The sequence below is a fragment of the Clinocottus analis genome, unplaced genomic scaffold (assembly GCF_023055335.1).
Source record: "Clinocottus analis isolate CAN_PGR_092001 unplaced genomic scaffold, fCliAna1.0.p SCAF_26, whole genome shotgun sequence".
In the NCBI taxonomy this organism is placed as follows: domain Eukaryota; kingdom Metazoa; phylum Chordata; class Actinopteri; order Perciformes; family Cottidae; genus Clinocottus; species Clinocottus analis.
Window position 1 is genome coordinate 2,420,001 of NW_027175998.1, and position 19,368 is coordinate 2,439,368.

General features: G+C 48.6%; 1 protein-coding gene across 1 annotated transcript; it reads left to right on the top strand.

The window, feature by feature from the left end:
• Positions 1-5,010: 5,010 nt before the first annotated feature.
• On the top strand, positions 5,011-19,368 carry LOC137794801 (putative methyltransferase NSUN7). The gene is made up of 13 exons (XM_068591818.1): positions 5,011-5,053; positions 7,307-7,420; positions 7,785-7,967; positions 8,892-8,950; positions 10,613-10,752; positions 10,957-11,109; positions 12,072-12,261; positions 13,089-13,302; positions 13,433-13,576; positions 13,676-13,777; positions 13,885-14,002; positions 15,874-15,994; positions 18,442-19,368. Exons 1-13 carry the CDS (start codon positions 5,011-5,013, stop codon positions 19,366-19,368), a joined length of 2,508 nt encoding a protein of 835 aa, XP_068447919.1.

Consider the following 19,368-nt stretch of genomic DNA (forward strand, 5'->3'; position numbering starts at 1 on the left):
ATGATGGCTCCATGGACTTTTAGTTTACACACACACACACACACACACACACACACAAACACACACACAGACTTTCAGACGCGCACATGCAGCCTTTTCACAGGGCGTAAACAAAAGCAAACTCTTCCCACAATAAGCAGCTCAGACCCTGCCCTGCTTGCTACACAATGGACAGAAGAGACCTGAGACACGGAGTGCAGAGATTCCCATGAAAACACACCGCTGGTGCTCCAGACGCCCGACAAAGACACACAAAGGGACGAGGCAAAGTGTATCGCTTCACCTGCAGCGAGTGGGCTCGCTCAAGCCACCACACACACTGCAAGGAAAACGGAGAAAAGAGGAAAACTTGGATCCTATTACTAGTTGGATTGGATTCATCATGTCAGATTATATCGTGTGACGTGTGTGTGTGTGTGTGTGTGTGTGTGTCGGCTTGTTGGTTTGTGGCCCTGTTGGGGACTTTGTTGTTAGTCTCTTTTTAATGTTACACAAATATGATCGCAGTAACGCTCCTCGTCAAGTTCTGACCTTGTACTTTTCCACAAAAGCAGCATTCTCCATGTGTGTGTGTGTGTGTGTGTTTGTGTGTGTGTGTGTGGGAGGGAGGGTGTGTGTGTGAGGGGGAGAGAGAGAGAGAGATGTGGGTCTAATACATTCTAATTGGATCTTGATGAGAGAGAGAAGGAGATCAAACACACCCTCTATCTCCCACACACACACAACCACAATAGATACACTACGCGGCCAAAAGTATGCGTGGCCAGCTACTTTTTTTTTTTGGTCTGATGCCGTCTAAGGCTTTTTTTGGCCGATTAATTGACAGTGTCCCTCAACATTTAAGTTGTTATTGATTTTAAAGAAAGGGTTAGTACGTGGAATGGGAAACAACCACCGCCGCTGATAAATGAAGCCAAAGGCGTAGTGCCAGAAAACTGCAGTTCATCGATCGGCCACTAGAGGCTGACTCCCAACGCGAGTCAAAACCCATGAATTTGGACTTATTTTAAAAGGCCCAACTATAGGAATAAACTTGTTTAAAGCCTGGTCTTTATAGCTGATACCCATATTCATGACAATTTTTATATAAGTCCCCTGCGAAAATTATACTCAAGATTAAAGGCCACTTTGAGTGACAGGTGGGTGCCGTCTCCGCCGCTAGCTCGCTGACTAAAGGGAGCTAACGGGATGCATTTCATTGGATCTGTAACGTTACTTTGTGCAATTAAACAAGAAAAATCGATTGATTGAATAATGGAAGAAGTTCTTCCATGCTCTAGATTTTTCAGTGAGTAAATTATTGTATATTTTATATTATATGTAAGGACCAGGACCAGCCGGCAACCGGTAGGCACCAGACTCCATGGTTAACGTTAGCATGGCTACATTGGCTAGCTTTGTACCTGCTTGTTTCATCCACGTTCAACCTCTTTGCCCTATTTGGGATGAGGCGACTATTTACAGGCATATTTATTTACTGTAGGTCCAAGAAAGGTCTCAGTAGGAGGTCCTATTTTCTAAACCTTCTTTTAAAGGAGCAGCGTTTAGAATTTTGTGGCATCTAGTGGTGAAGTTCCAGATTACAACCCACTTCTGCTAAACCCTCCATTTTCAAGCAGAACTACGGTGGCCTTGAGATAACATAAAAAAGGCAAACGGCCCTTCTTAGAGCCAGTATCAGGATTACTGCAGCAGATCAAATCAGACTTTTAATAACTTTGACCCAGAAACATCTCACTAATGAGATCCAGCTTCCATTCTGCACTTCTAGCACAAATTATTAGATTCGCTCCGGCTGCTCTTTGAGGATGGAGTCGATGGCTGACGTACGTATTCTGTTGGACGGTGAGTTTTAAAAGATGGTGTTTCCATCTTTAGTGCCGACTTGTTCATCGCACGGCTTACAAATCCCTATTTGTTTGTTTTGAAATCAAAGACTCCCCAAATAGGTGCATTTGCATTCCTTTTGCTAATGAGAGCGGACGTTTTTCTTGCTGGAGGTTTTAGCAGTGCTGTACCGAATAGTGCAAAGCTTCATTCACAACGCTGCTTTTTGAATTACTATCATAAAAAACATACAGAAACATTGCACCTCTCTCTCTCTTTTCACTTGTAGTTTGGTTATCGTGGCCAACCGACGTCCCGTTGAGTGATAGTCGTGATCATATTGAGCAAGCTTTACGGCGTCCTAATGGTTCCTAGATTTTATGTTATATGAAGTTATAAGATAAGCATCTGAACCAGGACCGTGTTTCCAACTCTGTGGCAATAGTTGGAGGAAGGCCCACTTCCTGTTGGAAAATATTTTTCCCAGTTCGGAGGGAAAGAACCCTTCTGGATGAACTGTAACCCTCTGCTCCTGCCAGCCCTCATCCCAGACCTCACGACTGCTCTTGTGGCCCCGAATGGGAGCAAATCTCTGCAGCCAGCTTCCAAAACCTTGTGGAAAAACCCTTCCCAGAAAGAGTGGAGGCTCCTTAAGACTTCAACGATCACATAACGGGTGTGACGGCGCACAGTGGCGCTCCTCTTTTTTTTTTTTTCTTTTCTTGTTGCAGTAGATCAACTCAAGGTCACTCAAGTAGACAACACACATCCACGTACACGTTAAGGAAAAGTGTGAACGGCAAATGTGTTCAAAGCGGGATTGGTGTGAGAGGTCGGACGACGTGGGTGTGTGAAGGCAAATTGATTAAAGAGAGGAGAGAAAGAAACTGCTTTCACCGCCGTGCCTCTTCCCGTGAAGATTAAGACCTTTATTGAGTAAAATTCCAGGTCGGCTTATGGCCGCACGACCCGCCGTCTCCAACTGGGCCGATTATTGAATATGCTGTTTCACAAACACACACACACACAAACACACACACACACACACACACACACATGCACACAACACGTACGGAGCAACCGGAGGCCTGTTGTGAGGCGACATTGATGACGCGTGTTGGATGGGATAATCTCTGCAGCTGTACTCTCCCCCGCAGAGGAGTGAGGCTCATTTCCCCCCCCACTCCTCCCACCCTCCCCCCACCCTCCCCCCTACCAAAGAATAAAGCTCACTGAGGTTTTTCCACACACTGATGACCCCCTAACCCCCTCCTTCCCCTTTGCTTTTGCAGCTTACCCAGCACTAGTACGCCAGCAGACCCAACTTATGTATTTACCCGTCCCGGTTCCTGACTCGGTGACGGGGTCCATCTGCTGGGTGTCCGTGCAGCGGGAAGAGGCAGCTTTTATATTTACAGAAAGTTTGAAAATGGTTCACACAGGACGGCAGTCACAAGAGGCAAGTAGCTCAGTGACGTGTCTCCCCCTGTTGGTTTGATTCAGACATCACATAGCTTTGATTCATAGTGGCCACTGAGTCGAGCACGATTGTAACTTTTTATGACTATGAGCAGCACCTTTACCAAAGATAGAATGCCCTTTTCTGTATACATCCGCCATATCATTGGAAATACTTTCTTGTCCTGTACAGCTAGACAAAGAGAATGTGTGTTTTTTATCTGTTAAGATTTAGGGTTCTTTGGGCTTTCGTCCCAGCTCGATGGAAATAAAAACGACAACAAAGGGGAAAAGAGCCGGGGACCACTTTCCCGGATAAATGAGAGGAAAAACAAATCGCCCCCCAAAAAAGGAGGAAAGATAAACAGGGTTGTAAATATGTGTTGTCATGTCAGCTTTAATGATACACATAAAATACATATTCTGCTTACCCATCACTGGCTGCCACTATGAATCCAAATTTAAGAAGCTCGTGGCATCTTCCCTCACCAGGAGCTTCTGATGCCCGCGGCACGTCTCGGTTAAAAACGAAAACCTGTTCAGTGTCGCTGCATCCGAGGTGGACGTTAGCGAGCTAACGGCGGCAAAACAAATCACGCTTGTCTCTACCTGGTGATGTGTTGAAACTATGCATTTAATGTGTTTTAATCGTGTGTTTTCTTGAGCCCATTTAGATATAAAAAAATAACTAGTGTTGTAAATTATAAAGAAAAATAACATTTTTTTCTTCAATTTAAGAATTCGGCAGTACCCCCGGCAGCCGGATATAGTGGCTGATGTAGAGAAAGAGGTCACTAACCATCGCTGACATTGCCCTTTTTTCATTTTTGGCTGCGAAAAGAGTCATTTTGAACAGGATGAACAAGACTTTTATTTTAGCCTCAGCATGATGAAGAGCCACCAGGATGTTAAAGAGCCGCTCCGAGGGCCCGCGGTCAGTTTTCCTTATCATTCCCTCACCAATTGACCCACCAGATGCATGTCATGCTCTCCCTGACACTACTACTGCAGTACACACCTCCAAAGAAATCAAACCGCCAACATTGTTGTGGCACGCCAGCTGACGTTGCCTTTGTCCTCCTTTGGCAAGAGCGAGAGGTTCCCGGCTCGAAGCGAGTTCCCTCACGTTCTCCTTGGCATCGTGGAAGCGCTCCGCGTGGGCGGGAATGCGACGACAAGGCGGGAACCCAAGCTGCGTTGTCAACTTCACCTCTGCCCCCGAGAGGCTTGACTTACACTCTGATCCATCTGGTGAAGGAATGCGTCGTGACCACCAGTGGGCCGTCATCCTCGGCTGGATGTGTGTAGCCCCGCGGCCCCCACTAGGGGACGGTCTCGGCCTCATCTGCCCCGTCGCCTCGTGGGGAGACAGCAAAGTGGGATAAAGTGAACAAGTCCAACTGGTTGGACGTCTACTGTGTGCGGTTGGGAAGAGATCTCCAGGCGATAACACGTCTCTGACATCGGTGATAATAGTCGCGCTGAACAGAGTGGATCACGTGGTCTCCCGCACATCAGTCACAGAGATGAAAGGCTCATTATCATATTGTTGCCATGGTACTTCAAACTCGGGACAGGGCGAAACCAGGCATGACAAAGAGGCCGTGAGTGTGCCAGGTGATCTCATGCGTTGGGGCGCTCTTGCGCGACGCCCAAACGGCGAGCAGAGAATCGCCGCTCAGAGGTTTGCCAGCCAGTGTTGTATACTTGGATGTCATATTGAAGATGAGCTGCGTGGCTGCTGGGAGGACGATTCCCAGCGACAAAGGTAAGAGACCCGCCATGCAATTTTAAACAGCCCATCATCGCCCATGCAGATTACCGCTAAGCCGCTGTAGCCCTTTCTTCCAGCCTTGCTCCTCTAAAGTGGACTTAAGAGTTCATCTCGCCGAGGAGAGGAAACCGCTTTGGCACTCATTAAATCCCCGCCGTTTGATATTCATTAATTCATTACTTTTGCAGCGGCCTTATTGGACACGCTGCACATTTCTGGTCAATTCCAATTTTGTGCTTGAACATTGATGAGGGCTGTGAAAGCTGATTACACACTCGGCCTGTGTTTCTCTCCGTCAATCCGCTTTAATTAGAAGCCAGTAGTCCCTGCAACTCCTGGGTGTTAATCCTCACGCGTCAATTCTCATTGTCGAGTCAAGGGACATCACGGGTCCGAGGCTTCGAAAGCGCATCGGGTACTGTAACTGCCTGGTCGCTATTGGCCCGATCCGGACACTTTTAGGTCTTTTCCGCTGTCGTTCCTTTTGCCGATCGCCATCGAAGTGTGAGTCATATTCATTTATACAAATCGAAGAGTCTCCGCGTGAAATGTCTTGATTGTATATGTGGTCGTTTAGATGTCTAAATACTGTAAGAAAGAGGCTGAAAGCAGTAAAAACACTTGAGGTCTTGCGAGGTGGCGCTATGCTAACATGAGTTAGCATATGAGTGTACTTTGATTGGCGGTTCGTGATGTGTCGACAGCATTAAAGGTCATTACTGCGACCCCGGAACAAGTTCATTTCTTCAAGGATTGAAGTTAGGTCGAAGCAGGACGAGGGCGACACGCTGTAATTCATTGTAGTTAGCGTCCTTTCACCGACTCTGGATAAGGCAAAGCTTAAGTTAACAACTAAAATGAAATTCAGTTAGAATGATAAGAAGTTCAACTTAAGTTTAAGACCATCAAGTCAACTGGAAACACGACATAAGCATTTATATCAGTATTTCAAGTGTGTTTTTATCGAAATGTTAGCTAAAAACGGTCCTGGACCAGGACACAGAGACACTGCTACATACCCGCGTGTGTGTGTGTGTGTGTGTGTGTGTGTGTGTGTGTGTGTGTGTGTGTGTGTTGAATGCTGATGAAGGAAGCAGGTCAGTGCGAGGTGGACCTTTGTCCAGGGTCGGACGGCGGGACATTATTTATTCAGGCCGACGGATCCGGCCCGTCGGCCTAATTGCATCAAGAGGAGCCCAATTACACGGGACGTCCTGTGCAGCCGTGCGGTCTCAGATTCAGAGAAAACTGGAAGTTGTATCGCGTGTCGGCCGCGAGTAACGCTACGCGTCTTATTTACATTTGATCGGCTCGGATTCAACTCTGTAAGCAAACAAAACGTTTGTGTCTGTTCAGACATAAATGTTGAGAGACAGTTTCACAGTCTGACGAGAGTGTTGTTTTCTTTATGTACTGCTTCTGTGTGTGTGTGTGTGTGTGTGTGTGTGTGTGTGTGTGTGTGTGTGTGGGGGTGTGCATGTGAGTGTGTGTGTGTAGGTGTGTGTGTAGGTGTGTGTATGTGGGGGTGTGCATGTGTGTGTGTGTGTGTGTGTAGGTGTGTGTGTGTGTGTGTATGTGGGGGTGTGCATGTGAGTGTGTGTGTTTGTGTGTGTGTGTGCGTGCGTGTGTGCGTGCGTGTGTGCGTGTGTGTGTGTGTGCGTGCGTGTGGTGTGGGCGTGTGTGTGTGTGTGTGCATGTGCGTGCTTGTGCGTCCTTGTGTGTGTGCGTGCGTGCGAGTGTGTGTGTGTGTGCGTGCGTGCGTGCGTGCGTGCGTGCGTGCGTGTGTGTGCGTGCCTGCGTGCGTGCGTGCGCGCGTGTGTGCGTGCGTGCGTGCGTGCGTGCGTGCGTGCATGTGTGTGTGTGTGTGTGTGGCTTGGGTGTGTGTGTGTGTGGCGTGTGTGTGCGTGTGTGTGGCGTGGGCGTGTGTGTGTGTGTGTGTGTGGCGTGGGTGTGTGTGCGTGTGTGTGGCTGTGTGTGTGTGCGCGAGTGCGTGCATGTGTACGTGCATGTGTGTGTGTTTGTGTGTGTGTGTGCGTGCATGTGTGTGTGTGTGTGTGTCTGTGTGTCTGTGTGTGTGTGTCTGTGTGTGTGTATGTGGGGGTGTGCATGTGTGTGTGTGTGTGTGTGTGTGTGTGTGTGCGTGCGTGTGTGCATGTTTGTGTGTGCGTGTGTTTGTGTGTGTGTGTGTGTGTGCGTGCGTGTGTGTTCGTGCGTACGTGGGTGTGTAACATGAGCTCTCTCCCACAGTGGGCTCCAGCGTGAACACGAGCTCTGAGATCTTCGTCCCACATCAAGACCACATGGAGCCCCTCCCCTTCCTACTTTCTCTCCCTCGCCTCCATCCGCCTCTGCAGACGCCGGGTAAGAAACAAGTCTGAACACTGAGGCTATTTAATCACAATCAAAAGAATTTTGAACCGCATCAAGTAAGAAAAGTGTGGTCGCGCACGGATCAAACGTGCGTGTGATGATGAAAGCCACACACGGGAGCCGGCGCCTTTATTGTGAAAGGGCAGACGAGGCTCTCAAATACACCGGCGGGGCCTCAGGTTGCAGTCAGCTGAGCTGAAGCAGAAAAAAAATGAAACAAAGCGGCCGCCTCAATTTTGAAACTGTATCCTAAACATGGAAACCTTTCACTGCTTCGGATGAATACATGCATGTCGCCTCCTCTCTGCTTTCACATCTCCTCCCCCCCCTCACCCCGTCTCTCCTCTCTCTGCAGCCTCTCCCCCGTCGGATCGGGCCTACCTGCAGGCGGCGGCCATCTTCCACCGGCTGCGCTCGGAGAAGCCGGCGGCGCAGCAACTCCTGCGTTATGGCAACGGGGCGGACACGCCGCCACCGGAGAGCGGAGCCCAAACCGCCCGGAGACGGGCCTACGAGCTCGCCTTCAACACCCTCAAATGTAAAAATCGCACAAGTCACCAGCTTTGAGATTTACATCGCAGCGCACACCCGGCCTGCAGAGGAGAGGACGCTGCTGTCGGCTGAACATACGGCCGGAGGAGAAATTAATTTGATCTATTCTCCCGCTTTTCACCGCGAAACCGTCCCCACCTCCCGCACGGAGGCCTTATCTCGGTAATGAATGGCGGCGGAGCTGCAGCATGTGTCAACCCCAATATTCACTTTTGAATATAGCGGCTTCAACTGCGGACCGTAGATTAAATAGTATATAGTCGTACATTTCATTCCTACGTGCGGACTGCAAATTACTTGAGCTGGAGGTGCAGCAGATGTCTGTATGGGAGGTGATAAGAGGGCGCACGCCATGGAAACACACACACACACACACATACACAAATATACATGTGCATACTCGTAGTGCAAGCACACACTGTGTTTGACTTTACGTGTATCCGGTAGCTTTAATTTGATTGGGCCAGGTTTGGAGATATCGCACTCAGCACAATGGACTTGAATGGGACTTGGGTCCGAGTGGCAGAAAGCAGTTATAAAAGCACATTTAAAGCTGCACTGATGAAGACTTTTATCTGATCAATGGGTCCAACACACACACACACCGTGAAAGGCGTTCATGTGGAGTGTTGAACCAACACAGACTCTACAGTTTCCTGCAGCTGTACAGAGCATTTTGTCTCACAAAATCTCACATCTCTTTAGGGAAACGACGCCCTTGATACTCTGATGAATAGTCTTCAAAATACAACATGAAGACTGTTGGATTATCTGGAGCAACATTTTTGTCACTTGGAGGAACCAAGCTTTTAGGAGTTCTGTTCATTCGCCCGAGTGTGTCTTAAAATGCATCTTACTGATGGTCTGATGTTGTTTTTTTTGTCCATTAACACCATTGTTTTCCTCCCAGATCAAGACTTACTGGAGGACATGATTGCCGACAGCTGCTTCCACACCTCCCAGGACATTGTGAGTCACTCCAGATTTGAGTGATCTCAAACCCCAACCCTGACCCGCCAGATGGTCCGCCAGAAGCCGCCATTGGAAGACCTTTTGGAAAAGGGCACTTTCAAAATAAAAAATACTCAAAATACATGGGAGGTGATTGCGTGAGCCATCTGTCAATCAAACTCAAAGTCAGGAGGAGAACGAAAAACACGTTTTCAGTCGTGGAAAGCCTTCAGTGTTGTTCTTCACTCTCCGGTTGTGATGCTGCTGAGCACAGACAGTCGCCTCAAACTAAAACCAAAAAGCACTTCAGCTCTTGTGAAAACTGTCTGTGAGTTATCGGGCTCATGAAGCAGTCCGTATAGACTGTGTGAGGTGAAGTGAGTGAGGGCGACGTGGATGCAGTTAAAAGCCATTTGTATTCAGATCTGTACGTAGTCTGGCTGCTTATAGACAAATGATGCACACAGGAGAGAAAGCAGACGCACTCCCCAACTGGGAGACTATAAATGACACTATAAAACACTGTGCGATGGCACACACATGGACAAAGAGGCACTGTGTGTGCGTGTGTGTGTGTGTGTGTGTGTGTGTGTGTGTGTGTGTGCATAGAGGATGATTTTATAGAGGGATAGGTGAAACATACAGAACAGGCTGACGGATCATTAGGCTGAAAGTGTGACTATAAAAGCAGTCATGCAACTCTTTGTGATTCCACACACCTCTTTGCTGCAATGTAGACCTATTGTACATGCCCCCCCCCCCCCCTCTCTCTCTTCCCCTCTCCAACACACACAAACAATTACAGTAGTTGAGGGAAAGGCCATAAAAGGTATAGAAAAAAGGTGTGAGAAAATTTGTACTTTCCTGAAGGCAGTTTTAGTGAAAGCAGTCGCTCGTAGTGACTCCACACGTGCAGCAAGAAAACCCCAGTGTTCACCCTCAGCACCAAACAGCACACAAACAGCCAGCTGGTGGACTTGTGGAGGATTTAGCTGTTATAGAGGTAGGAGTTAGGAGGAGACCAAAGACAGAGGAAAAAAAGTGACTCGACGTTGCGGTTCAATTATTTCTTTATTGCACTTGTACCACTTCCTAACTGGCTGATCTATTTGACTCTAATGGATCATCATTTACTAAATAAACAGCATGATGTATCTAAGAAGACGTGAAACTAGAGATTGAGACCATAAACTCATGTTTACAATGTTTACTGAGGGAATACATCAAGAGAGAAGTAGAGTCATTTTCTCATAGACTTCTATACAATCTGACTTCTTTTTGCAACTAGAGTCGACCCCCCCCCCAGCAGAGATAATGCAGGTTTGAGACTCTTCCGCATCAGATTTACTCAGCAGAACCGCCAGTTTGAGCCAAAGATTTAAATGCATATAAATGCTGACGATGATTACAATCGACAGCAGACGCTTTGGCTTGTTAAGGTGTAAATGATAACATCACAAACCTGCTGCGTGGCATTGAGGTGAGCTCGCTCCGGGGTCGTGGGGGTGCACACCGGCTCGGTGCCGCGGCTCAGTGGGACTCCTGATGGAACCGAGCCGTTTGTTCACCTGTGCTTCTTTTGCTATGTCTGTGGAACAAGGTCTATTGCTATTGTATCTTTATAATGCTGCTGCTGCTGCTGCTGCTGCTGCTGCTGATGACGATGATGATGTTTTGCAGTGCTGCGATTTGCTGCCGTTGGCGATGGTGATGCTGTTTGACTTCCAGGACCGACGCTTTTTGACGCGCGACCACCGTTCAGCGAAGGAAGAGGAGGAGCCTTTGCAGGAAGTCAGGGACCTGGAATGCAGTCTGCAGAGGTGTGCATGATGCTTTTGTGTGTGTGTGTGTGTGTGTATGTGTTTGTGTGTGTGTGTGTCTGTGGGAGGAGATATTAGCATGTTTTTTTCATTGTAGTTAAATCTTATCACACAAACTGTAGGTGGGAGAGGTGAAAATGTGATTTGAAGTAGCGTTAAGATGGTGTGTGTGTGTGTGCGTGTGTGTGTGTGTGTTTATTACAGGTGTAAAACCAAGCTGGCAGCATCTCTTGCTCGCTGCAGAGTGAAACAGAACCTGCAGAGCGTCTCCTGTTTCCTCTCCGATCCTGTCAGGACCAAACAGCGCAGAGCAAAACGTCTGCCACTGTACGCATGGGTCAATACTCTCAAGACCAGGTACGCCATCACTTACACACACACACACACACGCACACACACACACTCAGACAGAGACGGCATGCAGTCGTTTGTTTATTTCACACATTTTCGCTCTTATTTCTTATTTGCCAGTGCCCTTAAATGCCTGTGTTTAAACACATTGAACACATTCACTCATCTTCTTCTTCTCTGAATTTAATGGCTCTTCTTCTCTTTTTTGCGACACGCGGCAGACTTCAGTCTATTCCAAACCGTAGGCTGCATATAAGAAGTGGACAAAGTCGTTGTTATGTCACACCTTGGTTTGTGGACCGAGTTTGACGATTTCACCGTCGCCATCTTGGATTACGGCCATCGCCATTTTGTTTTTTAGCAACCAATGCGCTATAGTTTCCGTGTTTGGAATGTGGAGGAGTGACGTAAATACATATCTCTGATAGTGCTGTCAATCACAGTCGCTCCGCCTTAAATCATACCTGCTCACTAAACAAACATTTAGTAGATTATTATTTACTGAGGGGAATACATCAAGAAAGAGTCTATTTATCATAAACTTCTATACAATCGGACTTATAAGCGCAAGAGTTGCCTCCTGCTGGCCAGTAAAGATAATGCAGGTTTTAAGAGGCCTCGGCATTGACTTCACATGGCAGAACCGGACCAGCGTTTTTTTTTTTTTTTAGATCTATAGGAGCAGGTGACGTCAGTCCAAAGACAAGAGTTAAACTTTAACACAGTGACACTGTGTGTTTATAGTGACAGGCTCTGTGCTAATGGTGAGTGAAGTTCACTGGGGCAAATAGAAGAAAAAAAAAACAGAAAAGGTTCAGCGGTTCTAATAGCTCGAGTGTACAAAAAGTGTTCCTGTGGTAACACCGTTTACAACCCTGAGTCACAACATTTGCCAACAGGTGAACCCACGACGTTCCCGCCTCAATTGAAGCGTTTAATGGAACCAGACGTCTCCTCTCCTCCCGCAGTGTTGAGGAAGTGTGCAAAGCGCTGCGAGGCGCCGGCCTGCGTGAAGTGGCGCTCCTGACGGACCTGAGAGAGGCGGCGGCGGCGTTCTGCAGAGACCCTCTCTGTCCGGACACACTCGTCTTCCCACGCCAGCTTCACGCTCTGCTGCGACACCGCAGCCTCACAAGCACACACGCACTCATTACACAGGTACTGTGTGACTGCATGTGTGGAGGAAAGTGTTTGTATGTGTTTGCGTGTGCGTGTCCCCACGCGACACCTCCTAGACAAGGTCCTCACGGGGCCGCAATTGCAGGTGTGTGTGTGTGTGTGTGTGTTTGTGTTTTGTAGATCACTTCAGAAGACGGGTACAGGATGACCAGATGACCGGTGGAAAGACCAACAGGATAAGGATGTTTATTGAGTTTCGTAAAAAAGAAAACGCTTGTAGTGAAAATAACCAGGAAGTGAAGTTAAAAAAATAAGATTTATAAAAACAATCGTCCATGTGTCACACATTACCCCAATTGTCTGGTTTCTGCGCCAAGCACATGTGTTTCTGTTTGTCCACTTCATTACACGCAGAATTATGGGCTTTCAAGAATATTTTAAAAAGTCCCAAAAACATGCAACTCGATTAGATGCAGCAGGGAATGTAATGAACCTTCCAGTGGTTGACTCATTATTCTTCTTGGACACATGACGACGGCTTCACTTTTCCTGGCGTTTTCTTCCTGTAACTTTAAAGTTGCTGTAACCAAAGTTGTCGGTTCGGTTTTAATCCCAATAACAACGTGGAGGCCTAAGAAAGAGCAGACGGTCCGCCTGTGTGAACGACGCATGACTATCATTTACATCGCATTTCATTTAGCTGACGCTTTTATCCAAAGCGGCTTACATTTTACACAGTAGACACAGCAACGGGGAGCAATTAGGGGTTAAGTGTCTTGCTCAAGGACACGATGACGTTGGACTAGAGGTTCCAACCACCGATCCTCTGTTTGAAAGACCGCCTCCCCCTTTATTTGCCCCCGCAGGACAGGAGCCTGTGCGTGGCGGTGAGCGCGTTGCGCCCCCTGCTGTTTGACAAAGGCGACGTCCTGATGGCCGGGTCCTTCTCGGCCGCGACCGTGGCTCAAGTGTCTGTGGCGGCCGCGGCCCGCTCCGGCCGAGTGCTGGTGTGCAGCGCCGATCACACGGCCGCGCAGCTGGAGGAGATGCAGGAACTGCTCGCAGGAATGGACATCAAGAGTGAGTGATAAAAGCACCTTAGGGAGAGTACAAATGGCCAGGGGCGGACATTTTTATCCGCCTTTTTGGAATATTTCCCATTTCAATTTCAATTCCCGATTCCCCCGACGCAAATCCGTGCCCGGTGTAGACGTGCGAGTCCTGTCGGAAGCCTTCTGTGGCCTGGACGAGTGGGCCGCCGCCGTCCAGCGCTTAAAGGTCATCATCGTGCTGCCCCGGTGCTCGTCCTCCGCACTCAACGACCCCGTCCCCGCCATGCACAGCGAACACGGAGGTACGCGCAAATCAACCTGAAGAAATATTGAGGTCGAGTGTCGTTCCCGTTTGATTTTTCCCAACGCGAACGCTGAGTCGGTTTCCCTCCTGTTGGCAGACTGGGATCTCCTGCCAGACCTGTGTCACAGCGCTGTGTCCCGGAGCAAAATACACAAAATGGCTAGCCAGCAGGCGCGGCTACTAGCACACGCGCTCTCCTGTGAGTACAATTCACACACACACACACACACACACACACACACACACACACACACACGTGTAGTGTACGCACTACTACTACGACTCCCTTGCTGTCTTCTCTGTCAGTCCCAAAGGTCCAGACGGTGGTCTACTGCACGCGCTCAGTGTACGCCGAGGAAAATGAGCAGCTAGTGAAAAGAGTGTTAGAGAAAGCACACACTCACCCTAAACTACTGCCCTTCAGGTAAACACACACACCTTTCTCTCTCTGTGCGGGTATTAGCTATCAGTCTATTATTACACAAAGGCTCAAACCACAAATGTAATGAGAGAAATATGAAAACAATAGGTGCTTTCAGAAAAAGTAGACCGAGATCACGACTGTAAAGCGGCGGGTGATTGGCAGCTCAAAGTGAAGCTCGCCTGCTTTAGCATGAAACTCACTTTGAAGCTCTGCCCGCCCACGAGGTGCTGTCAGATCCATGCTCGTCTATCGCGGCCATTAATTCACTGAGATTCAACAGGATGTTGACTCGTAAAACCAACCTGCGTGTCTTTGATCTAAACAAAAGAGTCTCCCGCTGTGAGGCCGTGATGAGGGCTAGCGTCAGCATGCTAACATGCTCACAACGACAGTGCTAACAGGCCGATGTCGAGCAGGGTGTAAAGTGTACAGTTAGTTTAAAGTGTTTGTGTTCACAACGGTGGGTCCCTTAATCAAAGGATCGGTGGTTCGATCCCCGGCTTCACTGGTCCATGTCGATGTGTCCTTGGGCAAGACACTTAACCCCTATTTGCCCAAAACACGCTCTGCTAACATGCTGATCATGCACTGTGTATAAGAAGTGGATGGAGTCGTCGTTGTTTTTTGGTCTGCCGTTTTGAAGCCTCGAGTTTGTCAAATTGTTCGTCGCCATCTTGGGCTTTTGCAACCAGTGAACAGGAAGTGACCATATTTGGAATGCGCTGAAGCGGTAGCAGCACCAACCTGTCAATCACAGTAGCCCCGCCCTAAAGATACCTTCCTTTATGGTCAGTTTGACTCTAAATGGGACCATAATCTACTAAATCATGCTGTACTGTGTATCTAACTCGTCGTTTACGAGGAGAGGAGAATCTTAATCTCAGAGAATAACAGGCGGCACGACAGACTGTCCGAATGAGGTGTAAACATGACGGCATATCTCACATCTCCACTCTGTATACTGTATGCACAAGCGTGTGTTACAGGCCTTGACGGCAGGATCGGCTGCAGTTGCCGTGGGGAGGATGGTTAATCCCGGAGTCGGAGGGAACGGGGCGGCGAAGATTTCAGAGTCTGTTTCACGCCTGCTGCTCCGCACAACTCAATGCTCACCGTCAATCCAAATGTCATTAAACATGGTCACGCAAGCTCTTTTATCAACGTTGCGATGCGCAGCGAGACGACCGGCTTCCCCTTCGGCGTTCACTGTGCGCAGAACTCTCGTTGGCATCCTTCATACTTCACGCTGAAGAAGCTGCTTTGCAGACTCTCTCAACTGCCAGCAAACTGCTCCACTTGTATGCAAGGTTGCTTTGCGTGAAGAAGAAAAACTGAAATATCTTTTTAAGAATGGGATAGGGAGGACCGAGCAGTAAAACGAACATTATGTATGTTTTTAAACTGTAAAGCTCTTGTTTTTCTGTATAATTATGTGTGTCTTTGTTTTCATCTGTTTGTTTTTTTTGTTGTAAGTGTAACAGAATTTAATTTATTTTGCGTATTTCTGTGTTACTTATTAGTTATTATTGGGCCAGAAAATGACCGAAACAACCTGGAGGAAAGAGCAATTCAACAGGAGGTCACAATATTCTGAACACATGAACACATGTCCTGAGGAAGCACTCCCATCTGGAACTGCTGTCCAAAAATGATTACGAATGCATTGAGCCCAATGTGTCAACGGTTGATTTGTAGCTTTTTTCGCAAAATCTACATCAATTTCCTGTATTCGGTTGTCAAAATACTTTATGGTCCCTTTGTGTAACTGCTGTTCCATGTGTGCAACGCTCCCATTTCTGCGAGGCAATATGTCTCTGAATTAATGCGTCAGTGACGGATTCAAGTCGGAAATGCAACATTTTCTCTCTCAGGGTGAACGGCCCCATTTTCACCGACGGCTCGCAGTCAGGGGACACGACAGACTCCAAGTTCTTCCGCCTCGAAGCGTCACAGCTCACCAACGGCTGCTTCGTCGCACGGCTGTCCCGACAGGTGAAAGGAGAAGTGTGTGTGTGTGTGTGTGTGTGTGTGTGTGTGTGTGTGGGGAAGGGGGAGGGGGGTGAAGTGTGAAAAAAAGAAGAAAAAAAGTGAGACATGTGGAGAGCAAGGTTGTGTTTGAAGGATCCAGGGGAGAACAGAGGTTTTGTGATGTGTGTGTGTGTGTGTGTGTGTGTGTGTGTGTGTGTGTGTGTGTGTGTGTGTGTGTGTGTGCGTGTGTGTGCAGACGCACAGAGCCGACCTCCCAGCAGACGGACAGTAAAAGAGTGCAGCCTCAGCACTACTGCAAGGTCTCGTCACAAAGCAATCGCACACACACACACACACACACACACACACACACACACACACACACACACACACACACACACACACACACACACACACACACACACACACACACATTGACTATCTCTCCCTGAAACACTGCAGCGTTATTCCAACACCCCATAAAATGTTTTTTTTTTAAGTTTAAGTTAAAGATAAAATGCATCCGGGCCGCTGAAACATTTCACTGCTTCACAGCGAAGATGAATGGATAATTCTTCCGTATCCGTCTTGCAGCCCTCCAGTCTTGTTGCATCACCTCGTTGCTCTGTCTATTGGCCCCTCCTCTCACCCCCCCCCCCCCCTCCTTTCTTTTTTTTCTATCGCTCCACTCATAAAACGTACATACAGGAGGAAATGAGATGCTGCTCCTTTGATCCCCTGCGGCTCGAAAATAAAATGGTGCAGGAAGGGAACTGTGTGTGTGTGAGTGTGAGTGTGTTGGTTTTTCCCCCCGATACAAACACACACACGGAGGACTGTGTGGAGGGGGAAGGGGGAGGTCTTGTTGCTCACCTGTCCGGTGGCAGGTCAGTCATTTAAAATCTAATGATCTTCACGTCAAAGTGAATCGACATCAGACACCGGGAGTGTTTCTCACCGCTGCTCCTCGCCAGTCGAACCGTGCTAGAGGTCGATTTAAAGATTTAAAGGGATCTGAGATAGACGACATGGCAGCAGAGTGAAGGGAGGGGGGGGGGGGGGGGGGGTGACAAATTTAATTACATTTATTTGTTTAGCCCACAATCCCAAATTACTAATTTGCCTCAGTGGGCTTTACCTGTACACAATAGGACAACCCTGTCCCAGGGCCTCACATCGAGTCAGAGGAGGATCCCTCACAACGATCTCTCTTTCAAACGTCAAAGGGAGACACGAGAGACATCAGAGAGCAGACGTGTCCAAGAATCTCTGGTAAACAGGGAGACCCTGACAGATGACGTCTGTGAAACACATCAGACGGGCCGCCGTCGATGGCGGGCTCGCTCCAGCGTGCCGCCGCTTTATTACCCTGTGTGAGGCGTATGAGTGACTCGGAGCATATACTGCTGTCAAAAGCAGGAACAGTGAAATACAGGATTAAACACTTGAGGCTGAGTCACTTTGGTCCACCATAAAAACAATGTGATATTTTGATGAATATGATAAATAAGTCCGCTTACCAACATTTCAACAGTTTTTTTCTTTCTCCCTCGAGCTCCACCGTGAGGTTAACTATTAGATTTGCTAATCCCAGTGTATTCATGCTACCCTCCGGTGGGACTGTGTTTACGTTGGTTCCCATGATGTTCATCCGGCGCCATCGTCACGTCAAACCCTTAATGTGTCAAATATTTGGTTTACGTCCAAATACCACTTTATTTCGGTCGCTGAAGCCTCAGCTGCGCTTTCCGTGTAGCGCAAATGAGCGAACGTTAGCGAAGCACGCTAACGCACCAAAGTAGACGGTCAACGTGGTGAACGCTACACCTGCTAAACGTCAGCGTGTTAGCATGTCAGCATGCCCACAATAAAGTTAGCATTTAGCTTGAAGATAAGTGGTTTGTGACTGTAACTATCAACGCATATTACAGGCAAATATTTTTTGCGTTTTCCAACGAGCTCGTAACACGCATCAATATCCGCTCGCTAAAGTTAAGTTTAGGCAACAAAACAACTTTGTTACATTTGTCAAGTTTGTCGTTTGGGTTACCGAAGGGCCGTTAGTAAAGTATGAAAGTTACACGACAAATAAATGAACATTGACTTCATGTTTCACACGGGGAACGTCTTTATAGTTCCTCCTTCATAATTACGTGGATAGCATACAAAATGATTTCGTGGATGTCGACAAATTACGACGCATTGTTTCCCATCGGTATAGCTCCGGATGCTGGATGCAGCTTGAACTATCACGTCGCCTTTCAAATGATCCCCCACACTCTGCTCTGCGGGTATATAAACCCCGCTATCCCTCCTCTCCTCTCGCTCCTCTGCCGGTTGACTTCACGGCTCGTTCCTACAGCGTGTTGTTTTGCTGTATGGATCGCCGTGGTGCTATGTAGCCCCAGAGACCCGTAGTTTTAATGTGGCGCGTCCTCGCATCAAATCTTAAGCTGCCCTCGCTTTTTCAGGCGGATCCCACCAAGGTGGAGACGGTCCACGATGTGCTGGCGAGGGCGGCAGCAAAGGGCCTCCTGGGTGGAATGATTCCCGAACAATCAAAAACTGCTAAAAAGGGTAAAAGCAAGAAGAGCCGCGTCGCGTCGGCCAGCAGCAAACCCTCATCCCCCGAGAGCCGAGAGAGGCAGACGGGAAGCGAGGTTAAGAATGACGGGGAAGAGCCGGTGGCAGCTGCGGAGCGTGACGAAGAGACGGGTGAACGTGGCGAGGAGGCGGAGGAGGGAAAGGTGGTGGATAAGGGAGGAAAGGGGGGGAAGAAGACAAGAGGGCTGAAAGGAGGGAAGCGAAAGACCAAGGGTCAAACTAGCAGGACTACCGAAGCCTCGAAGCAAAACCCGAAAAGCCGCACGAAGAAATCCACGAAGACAAAAGTCAGCCAAGCGCATCACAAGAAGCGGCTTCCGAGAAGTAAACCCAGAAGAATACCTCGTCTCACGCTGACGTTAATGTCCTCCGCAAAACCCTCCAGCCACCTGTCTCCGATCACGGCGCTCGCGCACAAGCTAAGCAACAGTCCGACGGTTCAATCGCAGCAGGAGGACATTCGGGCCCCGGCCCGGCCCGCCCCACAAGCTCCCACCGGGGCCTCCAAGCAGGCGCAGAGACGCATCACGGAGCCCGAAAAGGCGGAGAGAACCCAAAAGGACGGAGCGAGGTCGGAGAGCTCGGTGAAGGCCAGAGGAAAGGTGGTCAGACCTAGGAAGGAGGGGGTGTTGAAGCCCGCAGATTATGTCCTTCCGCTCATCTCCTCCCCCTCCTCTCGCTCCGTTAGCATCCGTAGCGGGAGTTCTCCGCGTCGCCGTCCGTCCCGGGCCTCCCTCTCTCAGCTCGCCCAGATGTCTGCGTCGTCCTCCTCGGCCGACCTGCCGGGGTTATAG